The 23005-nt window shown below is 39.5% G+C and overlaps 1 protein-coding gene across 24 annotated transcripts in view; it reads left to right on the top strand.

Moving 5' to 3' along the window:
• ARPP21 (cAMP regulated phosphoprotein 21) overlaps positions 1-23005 on the top strand; it is a 193436-nt gene that overhangs the window by 91541 nt on the left and 78890 nt on the right. For 15 of the 24 annotated variants that reach the window (XM_042888339.1, XM_042888353.1, XM_042888344.1 and 12 more), the window contains 9 exons: positions 2805-2973; positions 4626-4831; positions 5230-5271; positions 5696-5731; positions 6532-6621; positions 10648-10798; positions 12021-12099; positions 13610-13669; positions 14540-14680. In XM_042888339.1, the coding sequence (XP_042744273.1) occupies positions 4664-4831; positions 5230-5271; positions 5696-5731; positions 6532-6621; positions 10648-10798; positions 12021-12099; positions 13610-13669; positions 14540-14680 (767 nt within the window). In that variant the 5' untranslated portion in view covers positions 2805-2973; positions 4626-4663. The remainder of the gene's footprint in view (positions 1-2804; positions 2974-4625; positions 4832-5229; positions 5272-5695; positions 5732-6531; positions 6622-10647; positions 10799-12020; positions 12100-13609; positions 13670-14539; positions 14681-23005) is intronic. The other 9 variants (XM_042888349.1, XM_042888347.1, XM_042888357.1 and 6 more) reach the window with 2 other exon arrangements.

Genomic DNA, 23005 nt, shown 5'->3' with positions numbered 1-23005 from the left:
AGCAAAAGCCCTATTGATAAAGAAAACAATTCAAGAAAGAACAGCATTTTCATCCTACAGCATATGCTGATCAGCTGGCCTTTGTAAATTCTTTGCTAACTGATGATGCGATTTCTTGGGAAGAAGCTCTACAAACAGCTTGGTGAGCACCTGTATCTTCTGTTCCATGCTGCGTGCGATGCTCATGTTGCATTAAGAAATTAGATGCTCAGATGTTACTGCAGTCTCCTGCAGACCACATCTAAGCTCCCAACACTGTGTAATGTAAGACTCGCTTTTAAATGAGGAAGAGCAAAGCCCCTTGCTAGGCAAAAACCACCTTTCTTCCCGAGTCGAAAGCTCCAAATGCGTGTGTTCTGCCTCCTGCGTCACGCCAGCGCTGAGGCCTGACAGTCAAATCGGGGCTGACATTTGTGATGTGCAGGGAGGAGAATGATCCAGTATGCTTCTCCAAGGCAGAGCTGTCACCGTAGGTCTGGCAGTAGCGAGAAGCGTGCTCATCACCGAGTGACTGGGGATCCTGGGAGCGCGCGGAAAATAGAAATGCGTGTGCCATCAAAACGCCTCACTTCTAATGGCTATTTTCTGCCTGATGCCATTTTGCTGTTTGCATCCTCCCTTGAAGTATTTTATAGAAATCTGAGTCCTTTTGGAAACCCACCCAAACAACCAGAAGTGTATCTTACGTATTGTAGTATGTAAGTGATTAGTCATCACTTCTAAATTACCTAGAGGAGGAGGGAATTTATATTAAGCAAAGACGAGGAGCTTGACTAAGTGATATATGTCTCAGCCATACCTGCCGTCTTGCCTTTTTTTTTAATCCCCAGAAATAAAATTGGAAGAGTTTTTAAGAATCTTCCCAAGAAACACTGTCATTGCAGGTTTGACAGGTGGTAGCTGCACAGTGTAAGCTTATTTTTCTACTTGTTTGCTTTCTCAGGGAAAATTTGAGTTGTTATAACTTAAGATTCTATAGTTTTCTCATACCTTACCATTGAAAAATCATGTTGGCATTAGAAATCTTAACTGTAACAACAGGGGGAATTGTCTCTGAGCATGATAAGATTATGTTCGGCATCAACGGCATAGAACTGCGTTGGAATTGCAGGAAATCACATCCTAGGTGTGATATTCTTTGCTTGCTTGCTTTGGGGTCCGTTTTTTGGTTTGTCCTGTTAGTTTTATGAATAGTTAATGCATACAGCGTCGTACACTGAAGAATCCTGAAATAATCGTTTGTGTTCTGATTTTTGGTACAGGTTAGTTGGTTTGGGTGGTGTTTGATTGCAGTGTTTTCTTCCCTGCCTGGCTGCTTTCCAGGTGCAACTGCAACACACTGTACAACTTTGGGGTTCTCTGTGTGTTTTTCTTTGTTTATAATTTTCGTGGTGGTGGTGTTAGGTTGTTTTGTTTTTTTTTGATTGGTTGGCCACCACAACCTCTTTGGCTGTTGGCTCTATTAAATATATTTTTGTGTGTGCTTGTGTGCTTGGGCATAATTTTCCATGCTGTTACTTTGCCACCCTCATCATGTCAAAGTACGTTTCTCTGTGAGACACATTACTGAATATGCCCTGCTAGAAATACTGACATGAGAATGTCTTACTCTGCAAATTACTTACACTTACAAATTATAAGTGGCTTGTGGAAATGCTTTCATTAATGTAAGTTTATGGCATTGTAGAAATTCATAGAGCTGCGTGCTCTTCTCCTCTGTGCCTGAAGTTCTGGAGGGAGCAGGGCTTGATGTTGTGCAATGCTGAGTTGCGTTTTGGTGTCTTGGCATCCAGCTACTTGAATGCTGGAAGCTCCTGTGATCTGCCAGTACTTCCTGGCAGCTGCAGCCAGGTGTGGTTTTCAGTATGCCTTGGAAACAAGGAATCCGAGATGATTTTCAACATTTTTTTTTCCTTCTGAAGCAGAATGCAGTGGGTTTCTTCCTATTTCCCATTTCTGTGACATGTACTAACTGCTTCAACCTCTGTGCACAGGCAAGCATTGAGGAGTGGACAGCTGAGCACGCAGCCATGGCTGGCAGATCAGCCTTGTCCCAAAATGCTCACATTCTTTCACACCAGTTACTCAGTTGGCCAACACTCTCCTGATGAACAGTATATATTGGTTGCAGTGCAGTCAATGCTGTGCAATGAGGCAAATTTTTAGGTGTATTTCTCCAGTGATAACCTGGAGGTCTCCTTGTGTACAGCAGGAAGTTCTTTTCGGCATTGTTTGGGGAGTAGAGTTGCAAACCCATCCACCTCCCCTTCTTGAACATTTCAACTTATATTTGGCTTACTAAACCTCAGTTCACCTCCCTGGCAAAGGAGGTCACTTTCCAGAAACCCCCATCTAGCTGATTTTCAGTCCTATTTGAAGATGTAAATTCTAGTTGGAGCAGCAGCTGTCGTTTAAAAACAAGCAAGTCTTTCTTGCTCATGCCCTCAGAGATTTCTGTTGAAGCAAACAGATGAGCTTATATATAAATATGTATATGTGCTTTTTTTAATGAGAAGTGCTGGAATTCACTAAAAAAGGTTAGAATTGAAGTGAGTAATCTTCAGTGCATAATGCAATTGTTAATTTTAGTTCTTTGCGTAGGAGCTGTTATGCCTTGAACAGCCGGCTCTAGCCTTCATTAGAGAAGAAGCAGGCAGTTTTGAGACAGGTGGAGCTGGATCAAGCTGTGAAAGTGATTTACTTGAAGCCGGTCATTAGTGTTAGAAATCTGGTCTTGTCTACTGCATCCTTACCCATACCACGATCGTTACCGTTACTGTTATTTACTTTTTGTCTTTTTCCAGGTTGACGATGATCCATCAAACTCTCTGAAGAAGCAGCATGGAGATAGGCATGCTGAACTGCTAATGGGGACATGGGACTCAAGTTGTTGTTGATCATTTGCGTGGACTTAACTAGCGAAGAGCAACAGAAGACGCTAGGAAGACAGTGGGAATTATAGCAGTTTTTCAGGTAAATGATTTCTTTAGTGCAGCTGCCTAGCCATGACTATAACTGGTTTTTAAATGTCGTGTGAGCATGTAGATGAGCTGTGGGATGATATGAACACATAGAGTTTATGTACGTGCACGTCTTGGTTATAAATCCATAGCAAATTAAGGACCTTTTAGCAGACCAACTCTTGGTCTCTCAGTTCATCATGTTTTGAAATTTTAGCAAAGTATCAGCTATAGCTGCAGGTTAACCAATAGCATTACTCTTCCTGGGTAGAGGAGTGGGGGGATGAGGATAGTTCAAAGCTTGAATTGGCTTTCTGCAATCAAATTTATAAGCTTAATATTCCGTGTAGTTTCCTATCTTGCAAAATCCACAGTTCTCTAAGGAAATAGCGTTTTGATGTAATGTTGGAAGGATTTTATTTGCTTATCATGTCAAAAAAAAAGCAAAAACTGGGACAAATAAGGTTAAAAAATACTAGCACATTTTTTTCACTTAAAGCATAGCTTTACAAAAATTGGAGCTGAGTGAAAAGTTGAAAAAAAAACTGAGGAAAAAATTGAAGCTAACAGATCTGCTGAGTATTGATTAGAAGCTGTAAAAAGAAACATGGCAAAGTGGGGTTTTTCTTAATAACCGCTGTATCATTGTAAACAAGAGGTGAGATTTTGTGAAAGACTCATAGAAATAACTCCTCAGCTGTGGTTGTTTCTCCTGAAGATGCATCTTAAGCCAAATGGATGGAGAGGAAGAAATAATTAAATTATTCACAAGTCTCATTTGACAATTGATCAGTGGGGAGGCTTGAAGAGGGTGCTAGAGAGGAAAATAATAATAGGCTTTAACTTTGAAAAGCTTTTAGAGCTTCTGCAACCCATTGTGAGCCAAGAGTAAATGCAGTTCGGTTAGGATGTCATCATCAGAAATACCTGCCGTGGGCATCCTGTAGGATTTCCACTGTGCTAGAGAGTGACATGGGGCTTAGGAAGAGGTTTAGACTTTTAATAATGGAGCTGTCAGTTTGATGCCTGCGAACGCAAGCCCTGAGAGTTTTATTGCCAAATTTAGATTTCGTGTTTATATTGAATTATTACCTCTCCAACTGAATTTTTATTATTACTGTTAACCAATATTGAGCACCACAGGCTTCTGTCATATACAGAAAACACGGCTGAGTGTTGAAAAGCCACGATATCATGGTTGGTGCTTGTCTTTTATTTTTCATTCTCTTTCATTTGAGGCTGTAGTTTTCTTAAAATTAAAAAAAAAAAAAGAAAGATCTAGGGGAGGGAAGCACATGCCAGCCCACCTGTAAGGCAGAGCGGGTTCTTCCCTGCCTGGTGCCACTGAGGTCTTTTGCAGAGCCCCTCTCTCCCCCTCCCTTCACCCAGTTGTCTCAGAGCCTTGCCTTAAAGCTGTTTCTCAACCCCTGCAGCACTCTTTAGTTTTGGAGCTCTGCTCAATTATCCCAAGTCAATTCTGATGTTACCCAATGCTGTCAATTGAATGCATCACTTCAGCTGAGACGTGCATAGCTCTCAACTCCTGAGCTCCTCACTTTGGTTTATTTATTGAAGGGAATGAAATGACTTGCCTGGGAATGTAAAAAAAAATAAAATTCATCCCTGGTGTTTTTGTGTTTGTGTTGTGGTATCTTGACCTTTCAGGTCACCAAATCTTGTTATTTTAATTTCTGTCTGGAAGAATGTCTGAGCAAGGTAAATTGAACCAGGAGACAGCAGAGGAAGCTGCGAAAGAGCAGGAGTCTGCCATCTCAGAAGCAACCCCAGACAACTGTATCCTTAATAAATCTGAAAGCTCAGAACTAGAGGAGAAAGAGGAAAAACTGAGTGATGGCAAGACAGAGCTGCAGGTAAGATGGGAATAGCGGATGCGTGCATTAGATATTGATGTGTTATCATTGCACTTCCATTTCTATGACCTCTTTCATTGCCTACGCTTCCCTTGTTTTATTCCCTCATAATTTGAGACTTGGCTCTTTTTGGTTTTCGTTGTTTCTTTTTTTTTTTCATTTGGATCCTTTTATGTCCCTGTAAAATAAATGCTGTTATTTGTTATACCTTTCAAGCTCTTTAGGCTGCTGTCCATGTTATTAATTTTTCTGAGAAGTTAATTCCTACACGTCTGTGTTAGAGCTTGGTGAAATATTTGACTGTTTTCCCTCTTTGGGGATTTAGAAAACTACCTTGATCTCATGAATTTACAGGTAATGCTAATGAATAATTACTTAATGTGTGGTTTGGTTTGTAGGTGTTACTGCCAACAAAAAGTTGTTTTGCAAAGCCTAAGAAGGTAATTTAACAAGAAGACTTTGTCGAATGAGGGGGTCTAAATCCATTTTGCTCAATGGAATATAAAATAAAGGGGGAGACTACAATTTAAGAGGAATTTGGAGAGGGGAAGCATTTACTTAAGTATGTCTTTTCTTGTAATTCTATTCTATGCAAAAATTACAGAACACTATGCAGTGTTTGTGCTGATTGTACCTGTTTTTAAAATGGATGAGGTGAGCAGAGGTGATTCTCTGTTCTTCTTGCTTTCCAGACTGGGTTTGGGGAAGTTGTTTCTGGCAATCAGCACCTCATTAAAATACTGGCTTAGAAATGATTTAATTTCTTTACTTATCGGAAATGCTCTTGTTGTGCACATTTCCTACTGAAGTGAAAACTGCTTTTTTTTTTTTTTTCTTTTTTTTTTTTTTTTTTACCATACCCAGAAACGAGGTGCAAACCAGCAGAAAAAGAGATCTAAGGTAAGGGTCCATCTCTGTTTGGAATTGCATGATAAGCTGCCATGTTTGGATGGAGAATTTGAGTCAGACATCTGTCTGCAATTGGATTGATGGCCTTCTGCTGGTTGGTTGTGGTGGGTTTTTTTGTTTGGTTGTTTTTTCCTTTTATTTATTTATTTATTTATTTTTACCTCTAATCCTGTTGCACAAAGGTAGAGGAGTTCCTTCAGGTGAGATGTGTCAGGCATCCCATTGTTTATCCCCAGTACTTACATGCTTGTGGGCTCGTGTGCTCATGTTAAACTGAGTGTGCCAATGAGGAAGGAAAATACTTATTCCCTTTGCTTTGATAATGAGCATTTTATGTTTGTTTCAATATTATTTTAATGGTTGAATTTTGATGTAAGTAACAGAGGTTATTTTACTCCAGGTTGGGGGAGAAGGGGTATGGAGGAGCAAAGGAGCTTCTAGGGCAGCAGAAGCTCTATAATTTTCCAAGCTGGGAATCTGTAAAACCTGAGTGTTTTATTAATCTGTTCCTTATTATTAGTATTGGATTATCTACTCTGATATTTTTTTTTAGTGGATTTAGTGGAAGCGAACCATAGCAGAAATGACTAAAAGCACAAAGAAACTAACTGCCTCTCATATGTGGCTCATAGCTTACAATAGCTTTCTGTCCATATCTAAGTCAGATAAAGCTGTACTGGATATTTACTTCCGTAGGTGTTCGGGATGTTTAGGGACAGCTGATGTGCTGTTTATGTGACCTGGGATCAGCAGGAGTGTTTTCTTTCTCGTTTTCTTTCTGTCTTATTCAGTCAGGAGCTAAGGGAAAGCTCGTCCGGAGTCTTGCTGTGTGTGAGGAGTCATCCCCTCGCCCAGGAGCGGAAACCCTTCACGACAATCAGGTACGTTTACAGTCATTGCTGTTAGCTGCATGGTTGACCTCCGAGTTCTGCTGCATGGCTACGTTACTTAATTGGGCATTTAGCAGTGTGTTTCTTGGGGGAAAAAATTACATTTGACAGTGAACACATTTTTGTGGAGTTATCTGGTTTAGCGTGAACTTTATTTTGAAATATTGGTTTTGCACTATGTCACAGGGTGTTGTTTGCTTTTTCTTCCAGACCCCCTGAAAATTTCAGCAAATGGAAAAGAATTCAAAAGAATTCAGTTTCTAAAATTAAAAAAAAACAAATAGTAACAATCAAAAAGAATATTAATGTCATTTTCTCTAAGGCTATCTCTTCTGAGGCTGCACCAGATACAGTTATGAATATGCTTTGGTTTCTGGGTCCTCTGAGACTCCAGGTCATAACAGCATCCCATTCACTTAAAATCTACAGGTCCTTTGCTCTCCAGAATACCTTGGAAGAGTCAAGGGTGCCTTCTATCAAGTGGCATTTGTTTCCTAAACTCTTGGTGTAGACTTTCCAGTAACAAAAAGCTTGTCTTTGAGTCTATCTGTACTGGTAGTGTTGTATTCCCCGTGACTGGTAGAGTTCTGTCCCTTCACCCCGGAGCCTAACACTGGTGGCAGTCTGTGTAGACCCACTTTAAAAAAATACCCCAGTTGGAAAACCTTAGATATGCTTCTTTGTTTGCCTGCTAAGAACAAGACTTGAATAAAACACACAAACTAAAACCAAAATAACATGAGCACTGCCTGCCTGTATGTAATTTGAGATGTGTATGTGCAAATACGTGCAAACGAGGTCAGCCATAGAGAGTTTGAAGAAGTGACTTCTTGAGAGCCTAGCACAAAAAAAAAAAATGGAAAATCACATTCAAGTGTACTTTCTCTCAGTTTCCTCTATTGACTTGAAATGAATCAAATTCAGCTCTCCTCTTCTCTCATATACGGAGAGATTTTTTCTATTTTTTTATTGTTTTAAAAGACCAAAAACCAGGTTGTTTAGCAGGGGGACTTTTCCATGTTCTGCTGCTCTACAATGACGTTTATGCAGTTGCTAGTTTTATTTTATCAGTTGTTCTGTTCTAGGTATATGCTAGCTTAACACGCATTGCTCGACACACGTGGCTTTTGTTCTGCTTTCATTTGTATTTTCTATTGTTTACTGGAGAATGAAAAAGAGAATAATATAAATATAAAGAGACTGTATTAAGCATGGCATGGTAGTTGATAATGTACTGCACAGGATCTGTACTGAACCTCCCTACTTCAGGCAGAGGGGCTCCAGCTGCACGCGGAGCCTGGCCCTACCTGATTGCACTGGGAACAGCAGGGGTGTCCATGGCCATTCTGAAACAATAATGGGAGATGAAAGGCTCCCTGGACCTAGCTTCCATTTTGTAAAGATGAAGTTGGCTGGGTGTGATCAATGAGGTCAGAGTCGCCTTTTTGCCCTCACTGCCCTTTGGCTAATGAACGTGGCTCAGCTTTGCCATGGGACCTGCAGCCTCCTCCTTGGACTGGCTGAAGGGTACAGGAAGCTTTGTGCCTACCCAGTTGCTTTGCTTTCACTTTATAGGAGAAAAAGCTTATTTTTCTTATTTTTTTTAATTATTATATAATCTTCATGGTTTACAAAGCACAGAAAATAAATTGCCAGAGAATGTATGGTACATTGCCAGAACTACAAAGTATGGATTGTACTGCAGACTTGATGTTTGTATTTATATTTGAATACTTGCCTTCATTTTCCTGTGTAAGGAAAAAACACTTGTTTACCTGTATTACTTGATCTTGAACGCTTACCTGATAGTTCACTATGTCCTTACTTACAAGGAATGTTGCCTTTAATGTTATACTGTTGACCAATACGTGTATTACTGCAATTTGAACATTTATTTTGTTGTTCACTATACTTACCTTGTATCAATGTATTTACTAACACTGTATTTTATTATTGAGAAACATCAATAAAAATATAACAAAATACACAGTAGCTTGCTTTCACGACTCTGCAGCCCTTCATGTGTGTTTCTTCCAGCGCAACCAACCATAGAAGCGTTATGTTAAATGTAAGACAGCATTTCCTGTATGTTCATATGTGTGCTTATGTGCACAGTCTGTTGTTTTTCATTGCAGTAAGTGCATGTTTGCAGCCGTTGTGAAGCGTAAGGTTGATGTCCTGAGATTGGCGCAGCCAGTTACATTTTTCTCCTCTGTTTGGAAAGCTGATGGCACGGTTGCTCTGCTTGGAGCAGCACAGGGGCTCAGGGCTGTCCTACGGGGTCTTCTGTCAGTGGTTGATCTAAGCGTGGGGTTTGAATGAGAAATTGTTCTGCCATTTGAAGTGAAAGAAAGCAGGCACAATCTTAGCCCTCTCAGTGCATCCAAGCAGGTTAGCAGACATTTCTGTCGCCCCTTATCTCATCTGGCCAGCAGTCCCTCCCTTGTACCCACTGTACACTGAGATCTTGGCTAGCACTGTCATCTAGAGATAACAGAGATAGGGATTAAGGAGAGTAGTTCATATTAAATATGGGTTCTAAGGCTTTGTTTCTACTTTACAGTGCTTTTCATCTTGAGTCCTTTGTGCCACATTCGATTAGACTGAGAAATTACCCAATTCCTGTCTTTCTGTGGCATGTTTATGCTGCTACCTTGTTCCATTAGGATTTTGTCTCACATGTGTTGTGGTGGCTGATTTGTTCTTTACTTAAGACAAGGAAAGCACCAAAATTTTGTTTTTAAAAAAATAAATATTGAAAGTATCAGTTAAATTACAGTGGTCTTGTTGTTGTTTTTTTTTTTTCCTTAAAAAAAAAAATCCCTTATTTTGAAGCATTTTATCAATACTTCTGTTATGCTATTATTCTTTGAAAAATTGTGAGGTAGGAATATTTAGTAGCATTCAAGAAATTCTGATTTTTCTGCAGCAGAGGTGAATTTGGATTTCATTAACCTGATGCCAGAAATTTATCAGGCCTGCAGGACTCTCCTGTATTAAATACTGCATTACCAGGGAGCTTTGCTGCAGCTTAATTCAATTTTTACACAAAAGCATATGTTGTTATTTTGGGATTTTTTTCAACAAAAAATACAAACACATAAGCCTGCTCCCTTAAGTTTTGTACAATCAGATTGTTTTCTTCAGAAGTTACCGTAGCGTTATTTATATTTCTCAAGATATTGCAATTTGCATTTTATTCAAACGGACACAATGTAAGTGATGTTGAAGTGGGGAATAACAAGTTCCTTAAAGCAAATCAGGAAAGGCGACGAGCTTGAATTCTCAATTTTAATTAATTTTTAAAGCTAAAGCATGCTTTCAAGGGGACTCAGTCTTTCTGAAGTACTGCATTTCTGAGGATATGCGGTGCCTCGGAGAATTTTGCTTACCACAACTTGTTTGAATATTGCAGTGCCCACTTCACCCCCTCAGCTGAAGGAATATTTGTGCATTTTTAGATGTGAAGTATGCAATACAGTAACTCAGTAAGCCATTTTGGGTACAAATGAGTTTATAATTTGCCTGCGTATTTCTTCTATCAGAGCCTGATTGCTCAGTCTTGCTGATGCTGAATTTACATGCACAAAGCAGTTCATGTGAACCTGCAACCTGCTTTTTCTGGGGAAAAAGTCTCATTTTTTTCAGACCTTTTCCCACTGGTTGTCATTTGGCATTCGTGCTATTTCTTAATTTTTAGAATTCCCTACAAAGACCCATATGAAATGCAATTCACTGTTTTGGCAACTCTTGAGAGTGAATTACTGAAGTGGAGAATAATGCACCTTTAACGTAGGTAGACTAAAAGCACGTAGATTTATCACCTGCTAATAGAATTTGGCTTCTAAGATGATGTTACTCTCCTGGAAAAAAAATCATTTTTCAAATAGGAAAGAAATGTACCTGGCTTCAGCTTTTCTAGACATACACAGTTTAACGTGTATCTCCACAGGCTGCGAATCACAGAAACTGTATTGAATCTGGCCCTAAAGTTATTTATTTTTTTCTTCCCAACAGGAATCGATACAACTACAGCTTTCAAGTTTTCCTAGTTTGCAAGAAGAAGATAAAACTAATAAAGATGACTCCGAGAAAGAAAAAGAGAAAGATAAAAATAAAGAGAAAGATAAAAACAGTGAGAAAAACAAGATCAGAATGTTATCAAAAGGTGAATTTGGAATATTTAAACTGCTATAACTACTCTTATAAGCAATACGTTTCTTTTTTTGTGCATAAATACTCAGGAACGTTCCCACACATTGTGATAATTCAGAATGTGAAATGTGCGTGCATGAATTTTTCATAGAAATGTTGGGCTTTGAAAGTGAGAAACCTTCCAAAATGGTTTGGTGTGGATATTTTTTTTTCATGTAAAATGATTGTTTTGAATACTTAACTGTGGTGGTGTGAACTTATATGTATGTAAGCGTGTGTGGTTATGTAAAGGATAAGTCTCTGGCTAATATTCTTTTTCTCTCTCTGGTAATGACAGTACACTGACATGTTGTTTGTGCAGTGTAGGCAGCAGAGTAATCCTGGTTAGTATCACTCCTCTATGTCAGAGAATTTCTTTCAAATACTATAAGGAAATCCAGCCAATTTCGACCTTTAACCTGCATTGCCACCTAATATTGCAGTTACCTATCACCTGCTATCACCTACTACAACTTCTTCAGGACCGATCTTATATCTAAACAAAGTCATATTTGAAAAACCTTTTTATTAATCCACGGTACAAAGTTAGAGCATAACATCTTAAAAATAATCATCGCCTACCTGGGTGCAGATCCGCAGCTGGTGTGAATTGTCATTTGGCTTCAATGGAGCTCTCCACAGCTCACGCCAGCTCGCGGATCTGCCCGTGCCTTTGGTTCAGGCAGTGTGGCAATGCTGGAAAATTAATTCTGACTGCTGTCACACGTCCCCATTACCCGCCTACTTTCAGGTGTCACTGGATTTTCAGTCTGTTTATAGAATTCCTCTTGGCACCATGCCTCATTTTCTGTGCGTGCGGCATGTATTAAGTGGTACAAAGTGATGAGTAAAACCATTTTTAAAAGCTTTGGAGTTTAGATGAAGAGTATGGAAATGACTTGCTTGGCATTGATGGTTTGTCATGATTTTCAAATGCCTAATGTTTTCTTTCAGCGTCTGCTTTTGGTGCTGTGTCCTGTAGAACAGTACAATGGAATCATGAACATCCACCCGTGCTTCCAAGATCAAATTTCTCTTTACTTACTTACTTTAACTTGAACTCCAAATGAATGCTTTCTTTCTGAATATATGCTTTCAGGTTGCGGCTGGAAAATGGAACTTGATTTAAAGTATAACTTCATCATAACAGTTGAAATAAAATAAACGAGTGCAGAGTATTTGTTTTTGTTTTTCAGATTGCAGTCAAGAGTATACAGACTCAACGGGGATAGATTTGCATGAGTTTCTCATTAACACATTAAAGAATAACCCCAGGTAGGTACTTTCTGCATTAGAGTTGACCCTTTATATAGAGTTGACCCTTTATATAGAGTTGACCCTAAATTATACCTGCCAATGTTAGAAATTCCATAAACTGTACATCATGTTTTATTAGTTCTGTAGACGGGTGTGAGGGAAAATGTGAAGGAAGGTAGGTTTCTAATGGAACAAAAAGCTGTTAAAACTCATCAGTTCCTACTCCTCTTCACTCATCTATCACTTAATTTCACTTTCAGTGACATCTGGTCTTTGTTCTTACTTTCCTGCATATAGCATCTATGTGATTTTAGGGCTACTGTAACAATTGCAAGTGAAGATTTGTATATGAATATAAAGTAGCTTTCTTTTGGTGTTGCTGTAGACAATTAAAATCCTGTGCACAATGCTGAATTCTGTTGGTATTCCTACCATTTAGAGCAGTGAGCCCATTTCTGTTAAATTTGCCTCTAAAGGCTTAAGAAAGGATTTGTTATGTATTTATACATTGTTTTGTGTGTTAATTTCATTGAATCTGTTAGATAGATGCCATGTAATAGAAAATCTAGAAGTAATAATAGGTTACAGGTTGTGTAACCTTTTCTATAGATCAGGCTGCATGCAGTCAAGAACAGTTGGTAATTAGCTTCATGCCCTGCCCCATGCCATCATGGTGGCAGCTCTTCCTCACCAAGCAGCGCAGCGCAGCTCTGGGCACAACAACCAGACACTGGCCCAAGACAATTTCTCTTCCCTTAGTGGGGCCCAGGCAAGCCAAAAGGTTGGTCACTCGTGATGTGGATGGTAAAGTCCATAAGCAGTTTTAACTGTACAAAATGAGAAAGTTTAAAAGAGTTAAGGAGTGATGGACTCTGTCAAGCTTACAAAAATTGTACACATGGGGCTGTGCTTGGAAACTTTTGTCGAAGAGGGAGGAAAAAGGAACACTTGAGAACTTTCAGTTGAAAAACAGAACATTTGGAGTAAGAAATGCAACAGTGTCTCTTGGGAGTCCCTGTTCATAGCATTGATCTGTACTGTGCTCTTAACCAGATCAGCCTGCACAGTCTTCTCACTTAATGTTCACTGCCTACAGAAAGATGTGTGTCCTAGAGAATGCTGGACATTTATGTGGATGGCATCTCTTTTCACTAACGAGCCTGGGCTAGCTGGAAATGTCATATTCCATCAAAAATGGTGAGAAAACACCAGGGCTAGCCGCAGCAGTCAGGGCAGTGTTCTGGGCAACGCACTGATACAGCCCCATGTGGCTGGAAGCCCTCTGACTGTGCTTGAATGCAAGGAAGGTCTCAGTCTGTCTTCGTGTCAGGAAAGATGCAGCACTGCCAAGTGGGATCTTCTTCAGATGTGCCAGGGCAAAACACATTTCGTTTTTTGTCAGCATGGCTGGCCACACTTGAAAAATTGCCTTACAAATGTTGGCATATTCGGTCTTTGATCTAAAATGGCTGTTGGTAGTTGATGCTACAGTTCCTTGCGTGTTTTGTTTTTTTCTTCTTTTTGACAGGGACAGGATGATACTCTTGAAAATGGAACAGGAAATTATTGATTTTATTAGTGACAACAAGTAAGTAGAGCTCTGCACTTGGTTGAGAGGTCGCGTGTGCATGCAGAAACACATCTGAGTGATTGATGCACTCATATGGACCCCAGCATCCTGAGCCCTTTTGATGGCACGTCATAAGATCAGGCTTTTATGTCCTGACACATTGTGTCTGCTTAAAATACAGTGGATGTAAATGAAAACCTTTTGCTTTTCCTCTTGCAATAATTTTTCAATGGCTTCCACTGGCTTTGCTCAGTTGGATCCAAAAATATTAGTCAAGCTTTTAGCGTGAAGGATATGACACAGGCATTTCTGAAGAAACATACTCAGTCAGATATGCTGTCATGCAGGTTTCCCTGTGTGCTCTGTTATTCTAGCATGCTGGAAAACAAAACACCGAATTTTGGGGGAGGGGAGTTGTGCTGGTTGTTTGTTTGTTTTCTTTATAAACTGTTCCTATAGCTTTAAAAAGTAGTCAGAATAGGAGCAGAGGAAGAAATTGCACTCTTGGGAAATAAACTCTGTGACAGAAAGAGAGGAAAAAGGAGAATGTGCCAATCTAGATCTCCCCAGCATCGCTCTGTGCCTCTCCTGTAGGAGAAGGGCAGCAATCTGTTGCTGGTGTCTCAGCAAATCTGTGCGCAGTAGTGCCTGGTTGACAGCATGAGGTGTGAGCTTTGTAGTGTGTGGAAATGTGCTTAATAGAAACTGTAAATAGACTTGCTTACTCTTTTCTGCCTTCTTGTAGTGAGCATCAGTGTGCAAATGCACAAAGGAGAAATTTTCAGACTGTCCACTGAGTTATGAAATGCATTGCTGTTGTCAATTGATTGTAGCTCAGAGGAAAATGTAATTATCAGTGGAATTTGTTGTGTGTGTTTTTTTTTCCAGTAATCACTATAAAAAGTTTCCTCAGATGTCTTCATATCAGAGGATGCTGGTACACAGAGTGGCAGCTTACTTTGGGATGGATCACAATGTGGATCAAACTGGGAAATCTGTAATTATCAACAAGACCAGCAATACCAGAATGTAAGTAGAATCTGTTGTGCTTTCCTCATTCCCTTTCACAAGAGCTGGTTGGTACTATGACTGTGTGACATTTTTGTCAGTAAACATATACTTTTTTAAATAAGGTGTGAATACTGTTTATCAGTTTTTAGGGGGGGAGGAGAGGACAGAGTTGTCTCCAGAGACACTGGCGCTGTCACCTTATTTCAAGGATTAAAGATAAATAAGGAGAAATCAAGCCACCCTGACCTTTGCAAGTGTCTTGTCTAGCACATTGGAATGTTGTATTCCCTGACTCCTTAGTGCCACCAGTTCACTACAGAAATGAGTTTATTGCTTTATCTGTCACCTCATGCCATACAAGTATACTCCCAAATAACCTAAATGTATTTGGAAGGTTGCCTCTTTCCTGGTTCTGGCTCTCTGTGCTTCAGGATTCATTGTCTGCCCAACCTGATCATTTAGCATTTGATTTCTCTCCGTGACCTGCCGCCGCTATTCATTCCCTTCTCCTCTTCCTGATTCTAGTTTATTTTATTTTCAGATCTCATAGAAACCACAAATTTCTTATGGGATATAAAGTTCTTCTGATGGTTGAAATGCATTGCAAAATTCCTGGCGGGTTAAATGTTTGCTGGCATGTTTTCTGCTCTCCTCTGTGATCCTGTACAAAGCTAGCAAAAGTTCAGTACAAGATTTTTGACTAATTCAGCAAAGATACAATCATGGCCACACCTGTCAGCATTGCTTCTTCTGCCAGGTGCCACACGTACATTAGCCATAATGGAAGCAGTGGTCTTTCTCTCTTTACCTATAAACAATATAATGAAGAGGAAGTAATTACTACCAGGTAATTAAGTTTTGGTATCTGGTATTGGAACATTAATGCCCCATTTGAAAATTGCGTACTTCCTGTATTCAATTAGTAGCACAAATGAAAACCTTTATTTCATTCACATATCCAACAATTAGGTGATTTACTTAGACTCAGGTGCTGAAAGTACGTGTCAACACACTACAGATATAAGGTAATAGCATTTTACAAATATATTTTATAAATACAGATACGTATTTGTATCATAGAAGGCTCAGGTTTTGGTCATGCAGAAGTGGGTAGTCCCTCTAGCACAATGGTATTTGTAATTTCTCTGAGCCTTGAGAACCTTCCATGTACGTAGTAAATTTAAGATTAAGGACAATTTATTATAGATCCTTCTCTTGGGTATCCCCTAAGATATTCAGGCACCTGTAAAATGGCGCTTACACATCGATGTTTTTAAAGGTTTAAATGAACTGTGCTACAGCGGTCTCAGTATGAGAGAATGACAGTAACTCAGTGAACTTAGCACTCAAACTGCTGACTCTTAGCCTCAGGATCTGATAATACCTGCCCATGTGCAGTGGCTGCATTTGGATATGAAGATAGAAAGCTGGGTATGCAGCAAACCAGTGTTCATTCCTGGACTGTAAATGAGAAGAAAAAATGTATCTTAAATCACATTTGATCATATTTTAATGATTTTTAGGCATTTCTCTGTCTTCACTGCTATCCATTTTCCCTTAATATCTGTCATCTCTGGAGTTCAAGAAGTACAGATCTCACCAGGTTGCCTTCTCCTGGTGATAATGCCACACTGGTGTCTGCTAATGCTTTGCCTGTCTGCGTGGCTGCACATCTCATATTGGTAGCACTGGAACAGCACTTCTGGGGCGAACACTGAAGCCCCATTCAACAGTAAAAAATGTTGTCCAGGTGTTTTGGGGTAGCTGCAGCTTCTTGCATGTTGAGAAGGCAAGCCTGGTTACTGGCACTAATGGGCAGCTCGTGGGTGGGCTTGTTGTTACTGTGAGCACAACTTTCCTGTGAGCACCATGTGAACTGCAGACTTCTCCCCCTTCTGTAGTGACTTGAAGGTAGATAACTAAATGATATGGAGCTCATATCGCATCATGGTTCTTCTAATATGTTATTTACCATGCATTGATACTGCCTTAAATAAAGCTTTGCAGAGGCTCTTTTTTTTCCATAATTGAAGGAGATAGCATGTTGCTTTTTTTTGTTTGTTTGTTTCATGTTCCTGGCTCTGACAGAAAGTAGACATTACTATCCAGTATTAATAAGAGTTGATGAGATTTTATTAAACACAGCAAAAAGTTCCACATCTGAAAACATCCACTGTGATTTCACGTGTGCTGCATTTCACTATTCTCGGGAGAAGCAAGTTTGTTTAGTTCAGAATCAACACTAAATACTGGGAAAGTGTTGATTCTATTAATTACTGCTTGGAAAATATCCAGAGTACCGGAGAAACTCGAGAGCAGTTAGAAGACTGTTCAGAGTGCTTAATGCTGTTCTATGAGGCTGATTGTACAATACAAGTTCGTGGGGGGTCCCATAGATACTATGAAGGTTTGCATTCTGTCAATAAATTATCTCCTTATGGTGTATGACTCCCAAAATAGCTGCATCTTCTCATGAGGCTTGAGTTCTTCAGTTCAGAAAGCATCTGACTCTGCAGAGTCACCATGTGGGCTTGAATATGCATCGTGTAGCTTATGTCTCAGTTGAGCGAGGGCTCATGTCACATCTTGGCTCCCACTCGCAGGTGATGAGTTGTTCCCTGGCTCCAGGCAATGAGATGGATTTGCTCTGCTCAGCAGGGGTCCTCCAGTCTTGCTGCTCATGACTGCTCACAGTCACAAGAGTCAGAAGAATTCATGGCTTTGAGGTGGATGGGCTGCTTGGTAGAATTGGGTGTACGGCACTATGATAGAAGTGCCACAGCATGGAGCAGTCCGTCAAATGGGGGACAGGAATATGAATGGAATAAATAGAGGCATTTCATTTATTTCATCAAATGGCAATCTGTAGGACAGCACACTGCCGCTTTTGGAAACCTGAGACACTAAGAAATCAATAGCTACTTTTAGGGAGGTAGAATTTTAGAAGGTGCTCGTTGAGGAGACCACAGCTGGAAGTATGGCTGTGACTTTGTCCAGTCCACCATGTTGTTGTATGGAGAGGGGAAACTGATGGTAAGAAAGCTTTAGGATTTGATTCTCTCTGGGATTGCAGTCTTTGAGCTTTAGTCAACTCTCAGTGTTAAAACAGCAGTTATAGCTTAATGGCTGCTCTGCAGTCTGAAAACTACTGAAAATGAGGGGCTTTATCTAGTGCTTATTTTGTTATTTATTGAAATATGAATAAGCCATACCACTCATGATGTATTTTTTTACGAAATTAAATTCTAAGACACAGATGACCTAAACTAGCAAAGTGCTTCGTAAAGTTCTTGAGCTCTCATTATAGAAAACTGAGTTCTAAAATTACCTTTCACTATGGTTTTTAAAATTCAGACTAAATTAAAAAAATAATAATAATAAAAAGGGAAGGAATTGCAAAAAAGAAATATCCTTTTTTTCCAGATCTAATATATTACAAACTTCTACCTAAAATGAATTGTCAAACTTTTAAAATCTTTTTCTCAGTAGTATACGTGAGAAAAAGTGAGCAATGCATAAAGGATTACTTGTTATTGTTCTGGTTTTAGATCCAGAGAGCTCTAAATAATACTGAAAATGGGAAGGCTGCTTTATTCATTCTGAAATTGCTGGTGTCAGCATTGTAATGTTTGTTTGTCTGTGATCTGTGTTTGCCTGTCATATACTAAAATGCATAGGGAATTTAAGACAGTCAAATATGATAATCTCAACAGAAGTTTGGAATAGAAACAATATATTAGAGTGGACATCCTAAACTGGAGCCAAAAAAAAGGGGGATGTGTCACCTTCTATTCTGTGTACCTTCACAATTCCTATCAGACAACTGAAAGAGCTTTACCTGAAGACTATTCATATAATAATACCTATCAGTTCAATCAAATTCATTCATTATTTTATGGTGATAGGTGGAAGAATGAAGGGGAAGTACATTTTGAGTGCTTGATAAATGGAGAGGGTTTTCATTCAGCTGAGATCATCCCACATGTGTCTGTGCCACAGCCCACACATGCACTCGTGTACATTAGCGTATATGCATGAGTGGCAAGGTTCATCAGAATGGAGAAGGTGGAGTGCTTATGTTACGTAATGGATTTTATTTAGACAATTTCATACATTCTGAGGGTGTAACACACCTATTATGAACTTTATTCCCACACTCACATCTTTAGTTATGGCTAATTTTTTTCAAGAGCGTCATGCTAATCACTGTACTGATTCTCTTCTTTCCTGCTGTCAGTATGTAAATATTGATATAATACTGGCCCAGTCAGAAGGGATTTTGTTCCTTTGTGATGCCCCTAAAAACTCTGGGTAGTACTAGGTAGTACTAGTTTCTTTTAGACTGGACTTGAACTGTATCAGCAGGTCACATACATAAAATATGCACTTTGTATGTTGTACTTAGTCTTGTAGATTATTAGCCTGTGCTATTTCATGTCCTCTGTGTAAGGGGGATTTGATTCACCTGAACAGAGGTGAAGTTCTCAGATTTTCTTTTGTGCGTTTACGAAGTGATCTTTTGTGGATATCATCTGTGCTAGAAGAGGTGTGCTGTGCTGATTTCACCATTTTATGATTAGAATCTGGACTTCAGTATCAGCAAAATGATATGCACTGAATGATGACTACTTCCACGAGGATTAGTTTCAAAAAAATTTTTTCCTCTAAACTAAGGTGCCAAGAAGACTTTATTGGGATGCCAAACATAATGGCCTTTGGAGCATGTAGCAAAGTATCCCTTTCCCCTTGAGCGAATAAGGTGTTTGTGGTTGCTTGGTGTAAGTGACTTCAATTTCTATAAGTGCTTGTTTGCTGATGGGAAAGGCAGAGTGTATTCCATACACAATTGGTAGCAGCTGGGTTTTGTTCAGGTATATGGCAGTAGTTACGCTGTATACCTGAATGCATATACCTTTTTGCAAGATTCCAGTCAAAGCAGTCATCATTTGTGAGAGTTTGAACCACAAACTTGTTTTCTAGTTGCTGGGTGTTTGTTTTGTTTTTCACTTTCCTCTTGTAACAGAGCATTTGTCTGGCAAGCCGTTTGCTGTATGATCTTGCACCTGCACTGAAGCACCTTATGGCATCCTTGCTTGTCACGCATGCAGTGGGGTAATCATCTCATGAGAACAGAATCACTTTTGTTAGCCACATGAGACAGGAAAACAGATGAACAGCATTATTTTTGCTTTTATTTCCTTTCTGTTGTGGTTTATGTTACTTTTCTTCAAAGGAGCTTGAAGTCAGCTGTGTTCCTCTGTTTTCTATTGTAGTTCCCTCTTTCCCATGCTCACTACAGCATAGTTCTTTCTCACCTACTATGAATAAGCAGAAGCTGGGGATATCTACACATTCCTTCTGGCATATAGTTGATGTCCAGTCAGCGTAGTAGAGTCATGTGTGAACATAGACAGAAATGCAAGGGTGAGCAGTAGCTGTGTGCAACTTAAATGGAAAAGCTATGTCAGTGAGCAGTAACACCATAATTGGCCAAGATATTTTGTTCCAGTTTAAGACAAACATTAAGCAACTAAGAATTCACTAAAAGCATTGATTAAAGCAATAAAAACCCACAGTCATAGTTATGGAGTGTATGTAGCTACATAGTTGTATATGTAGATTTAAAGTAACGAATGATAATAATTTTCTTGGATTTTTATTTCTTGGACACGTTCATTTTAAAAATAATGACTAAATTTAGAATGTATTGAGAAATTTAAGGGAATAGGAACAGTGTTCAGGGTGGAAAAGCTTGGTGTCCCAGCAGTCACTGTTGTGATGCTCAGCTTTTAGCCTTTCCCTTATTGCTGACCTTACCCACTGCAGGGGAAGGCTTTCACATCCCAGAATAAGCAAGGAAGTTGCCAAGAAACTCTTGGGAAGAACATTAAGAGGGATTAGACATCTCACATTGAGATTTGGGAAACATCCACCTCCAGCAGAGTCCTGTGCATGATACCAACTGATTGGCATTTTAGCAATATGTTAATGTTGTGCTACAGCCATTTGTTTCAGTTATAAAGTACATTCCCCTCTGAATGCCTTCTCGGGGGTTGAGTGTTCATCATTTCAGTCCTTGGTGCTGAATCTCTTTTCTGGAAGAAACCTCTGGAAGAGATTCAGGTTATTTTATCCCAGTCTTATTAATTTTTGAAAATTGTTCATTTTCTTTAGATTAACAATACTTGAATTAGGACAGCCTTTTTTGTTTTTTTCCTTCTCAATACGTGTTCTCTCTTTTTAGTTTCATGCCTGTTTTACATGGAAGACATGAAAAAAAATAGTTGGTATGTGTAGGGCTGAGCTGAATATGACTCTTAAATACTGTCTTCGTTCATACTTCGATCATTGGTTGCCATATACTTGCAAGCTATGGGAATGTCTTGCTCTGTAAATGAGATGTGAGGGTAAATGAACCAGTTCTAATAGCTCCAGTATTAAATTTTCATCCAATGTAATTTATCAATACTAAATTATTTGTAATTAAGGTGGACATGTAATTTACAGCTGTTGTATAGTATAATGAAATATTAGTTAAGCATTAATTAGAGGAAATGTATTATTTTTTTAGGTTTTTAATCCTTGCAGTCCCACTCCTTAGCAGATTTGACAAATGCAGGTTGTGGTCACCTGGGCTGTGCTGGGGAAATCAAAGGTTGCCAAGAATGCTATAGAATAGCAGGAGACAGTTGAGTTGAGGGAAGCTTGTGCATATTTTATCACCATTAACCAGTGTCTCTGTGTGATCATCCAGCCTGTAGCAGGAAAATGCCTGTTAATCAAGCTACTGTTGGGCTCTTTATATTTTTGAATCATTGCAGGCAGGTCTGGAAATCTGAAATGGCATCTGTGATTTACTCAGTTAATTCCTTCTGTAGTGGCTGAAATAACATTTTAAAATTTGGGCTGTAGTTTGCAGAAATGAGGCACTGATTAGTGAGCAAGGGAATTTTTGAGATGGTCAAAATTATTCTCAGTAATTGCCTTTTACCATTCTGTTGCCTGCCTCTTGTTAAATATAGGAAATATGACATAATCACTGAAAATGGAGAAAATGTAATGATTTTTGAGTTTTTTTTTCTTGAATAGCCAAGTCAGTTGCTTCTGCTCCCTGCTCCAAGCTGAATCTGACAAGTTATTAAAAACCATCATTTCAGGGCGGTGATCATTCATGGAATGGCTTCTGGTCCATGACTGTTCCTGCTGGAGTTGCAGAAAACACTCATGACCTGGAGTGGAAGTAAAACACAAGAATTTGTGATGCAGCAGAGCACTGCTGTGTACACATGGTGTATTTGAAGAGGACTAGTGGTTTCTTCATTAGGACTAGTAGTTTCTCAATTACCTTTTGGGGAACCACCTTGGTGCCTTCACTGGAAGCCTTCAACTCTTAGCCTCGCTTTCCTTTTGTTGCTTGATTTTTGAACTTGTGAGATGTGAAAACGTAATTTTAAATGGATCTCTGCAGTTATGCAACACTAATTTTCCTCTACTCATGGAGCGCCTAGTCTTTATAACGAAATATTAATGAATTCCATGGTAAGCAATGTTACTACTCAGGTGTCTTTACTATCTGGAAATAAATTGTTGCTTTGCAAAATCTAGTGAAGTCTAGATACAAATCCTGCTGTCAAAAACAAAATCCAAGCCGGGGGATTGGCAGCAGGAGGAGCAAATTCCTGAGCTGTAGAAGTAATCCTAGTTTGATTGCAGGAGGACAGTGAAGTATCTCAGTGCTCTTCTAATGGTCCCTGACTGAGGGAGAAGGCAGAAGCTTTTCTGGGTAGCAGAAAAGCTGGTATTTCAGAATACCCTTGGCTTACTGGTTTCTCCCATGCTTTCAGAGCAGTTGTTGAGTATTCTGGCCCCAGAATACCAGGCCAAATGTTGAAGACTGTGTTCAGGTGAACTCTCAAGGGAGTGCTGTGCTTTTGCATCTGTAAATGAAAACAGAATTGCTATCTGGAATTAAGCTTTCGGAATGCTTGTCAGGGCCATGAGCTGTGCTATGGGAAGGTTAGATCAGATTTTTTTAAACTGTGCAGTCTGAAATTCTGCAGGATCTGGCCCCTTCCTTGGTCCCCTCACAGAACAACTTGTCACAGAAGAGATTCATAGCGTATTATCTTTGTCCATCCTGCAGCCTCCAGGTTAACCATCATTTTCATAGCGGGAAGCACTACTGGTGCCAAACGCACGGGGATCATCCTGCTAGGGTCCCAAAGCAGAACATTTTGAAGAGATGAGGGGTTTTGGTTTTTCACAATTGGCAGCCTGCCTGCCTGCTCTGCAGAGTGTGGGTTGGTGACAGAATCAACCTCACGCTGTGAGCAACAAGGAAAA

This window comes from Lagopus leucura, unplaced genomic scaffold (assembly GCF_019238085.1).
Source record: "Lagopus leucura isolate 7727_CA_CO unplaced genomic scaffold, USGS_WTPT01 Super-Scaffold_100157, whole genome shotgun sequence".
Classification (NCBI taxonomy): domain Eukaryota; kingdom Metazoa; phylum Chordata; class Aves; order Galliformes; family Phasianidae; genus Lagopus; species Lagopus leucura.
This window is presented reverse-complemented; position numbering and strand designations above follow the sequence as displayed.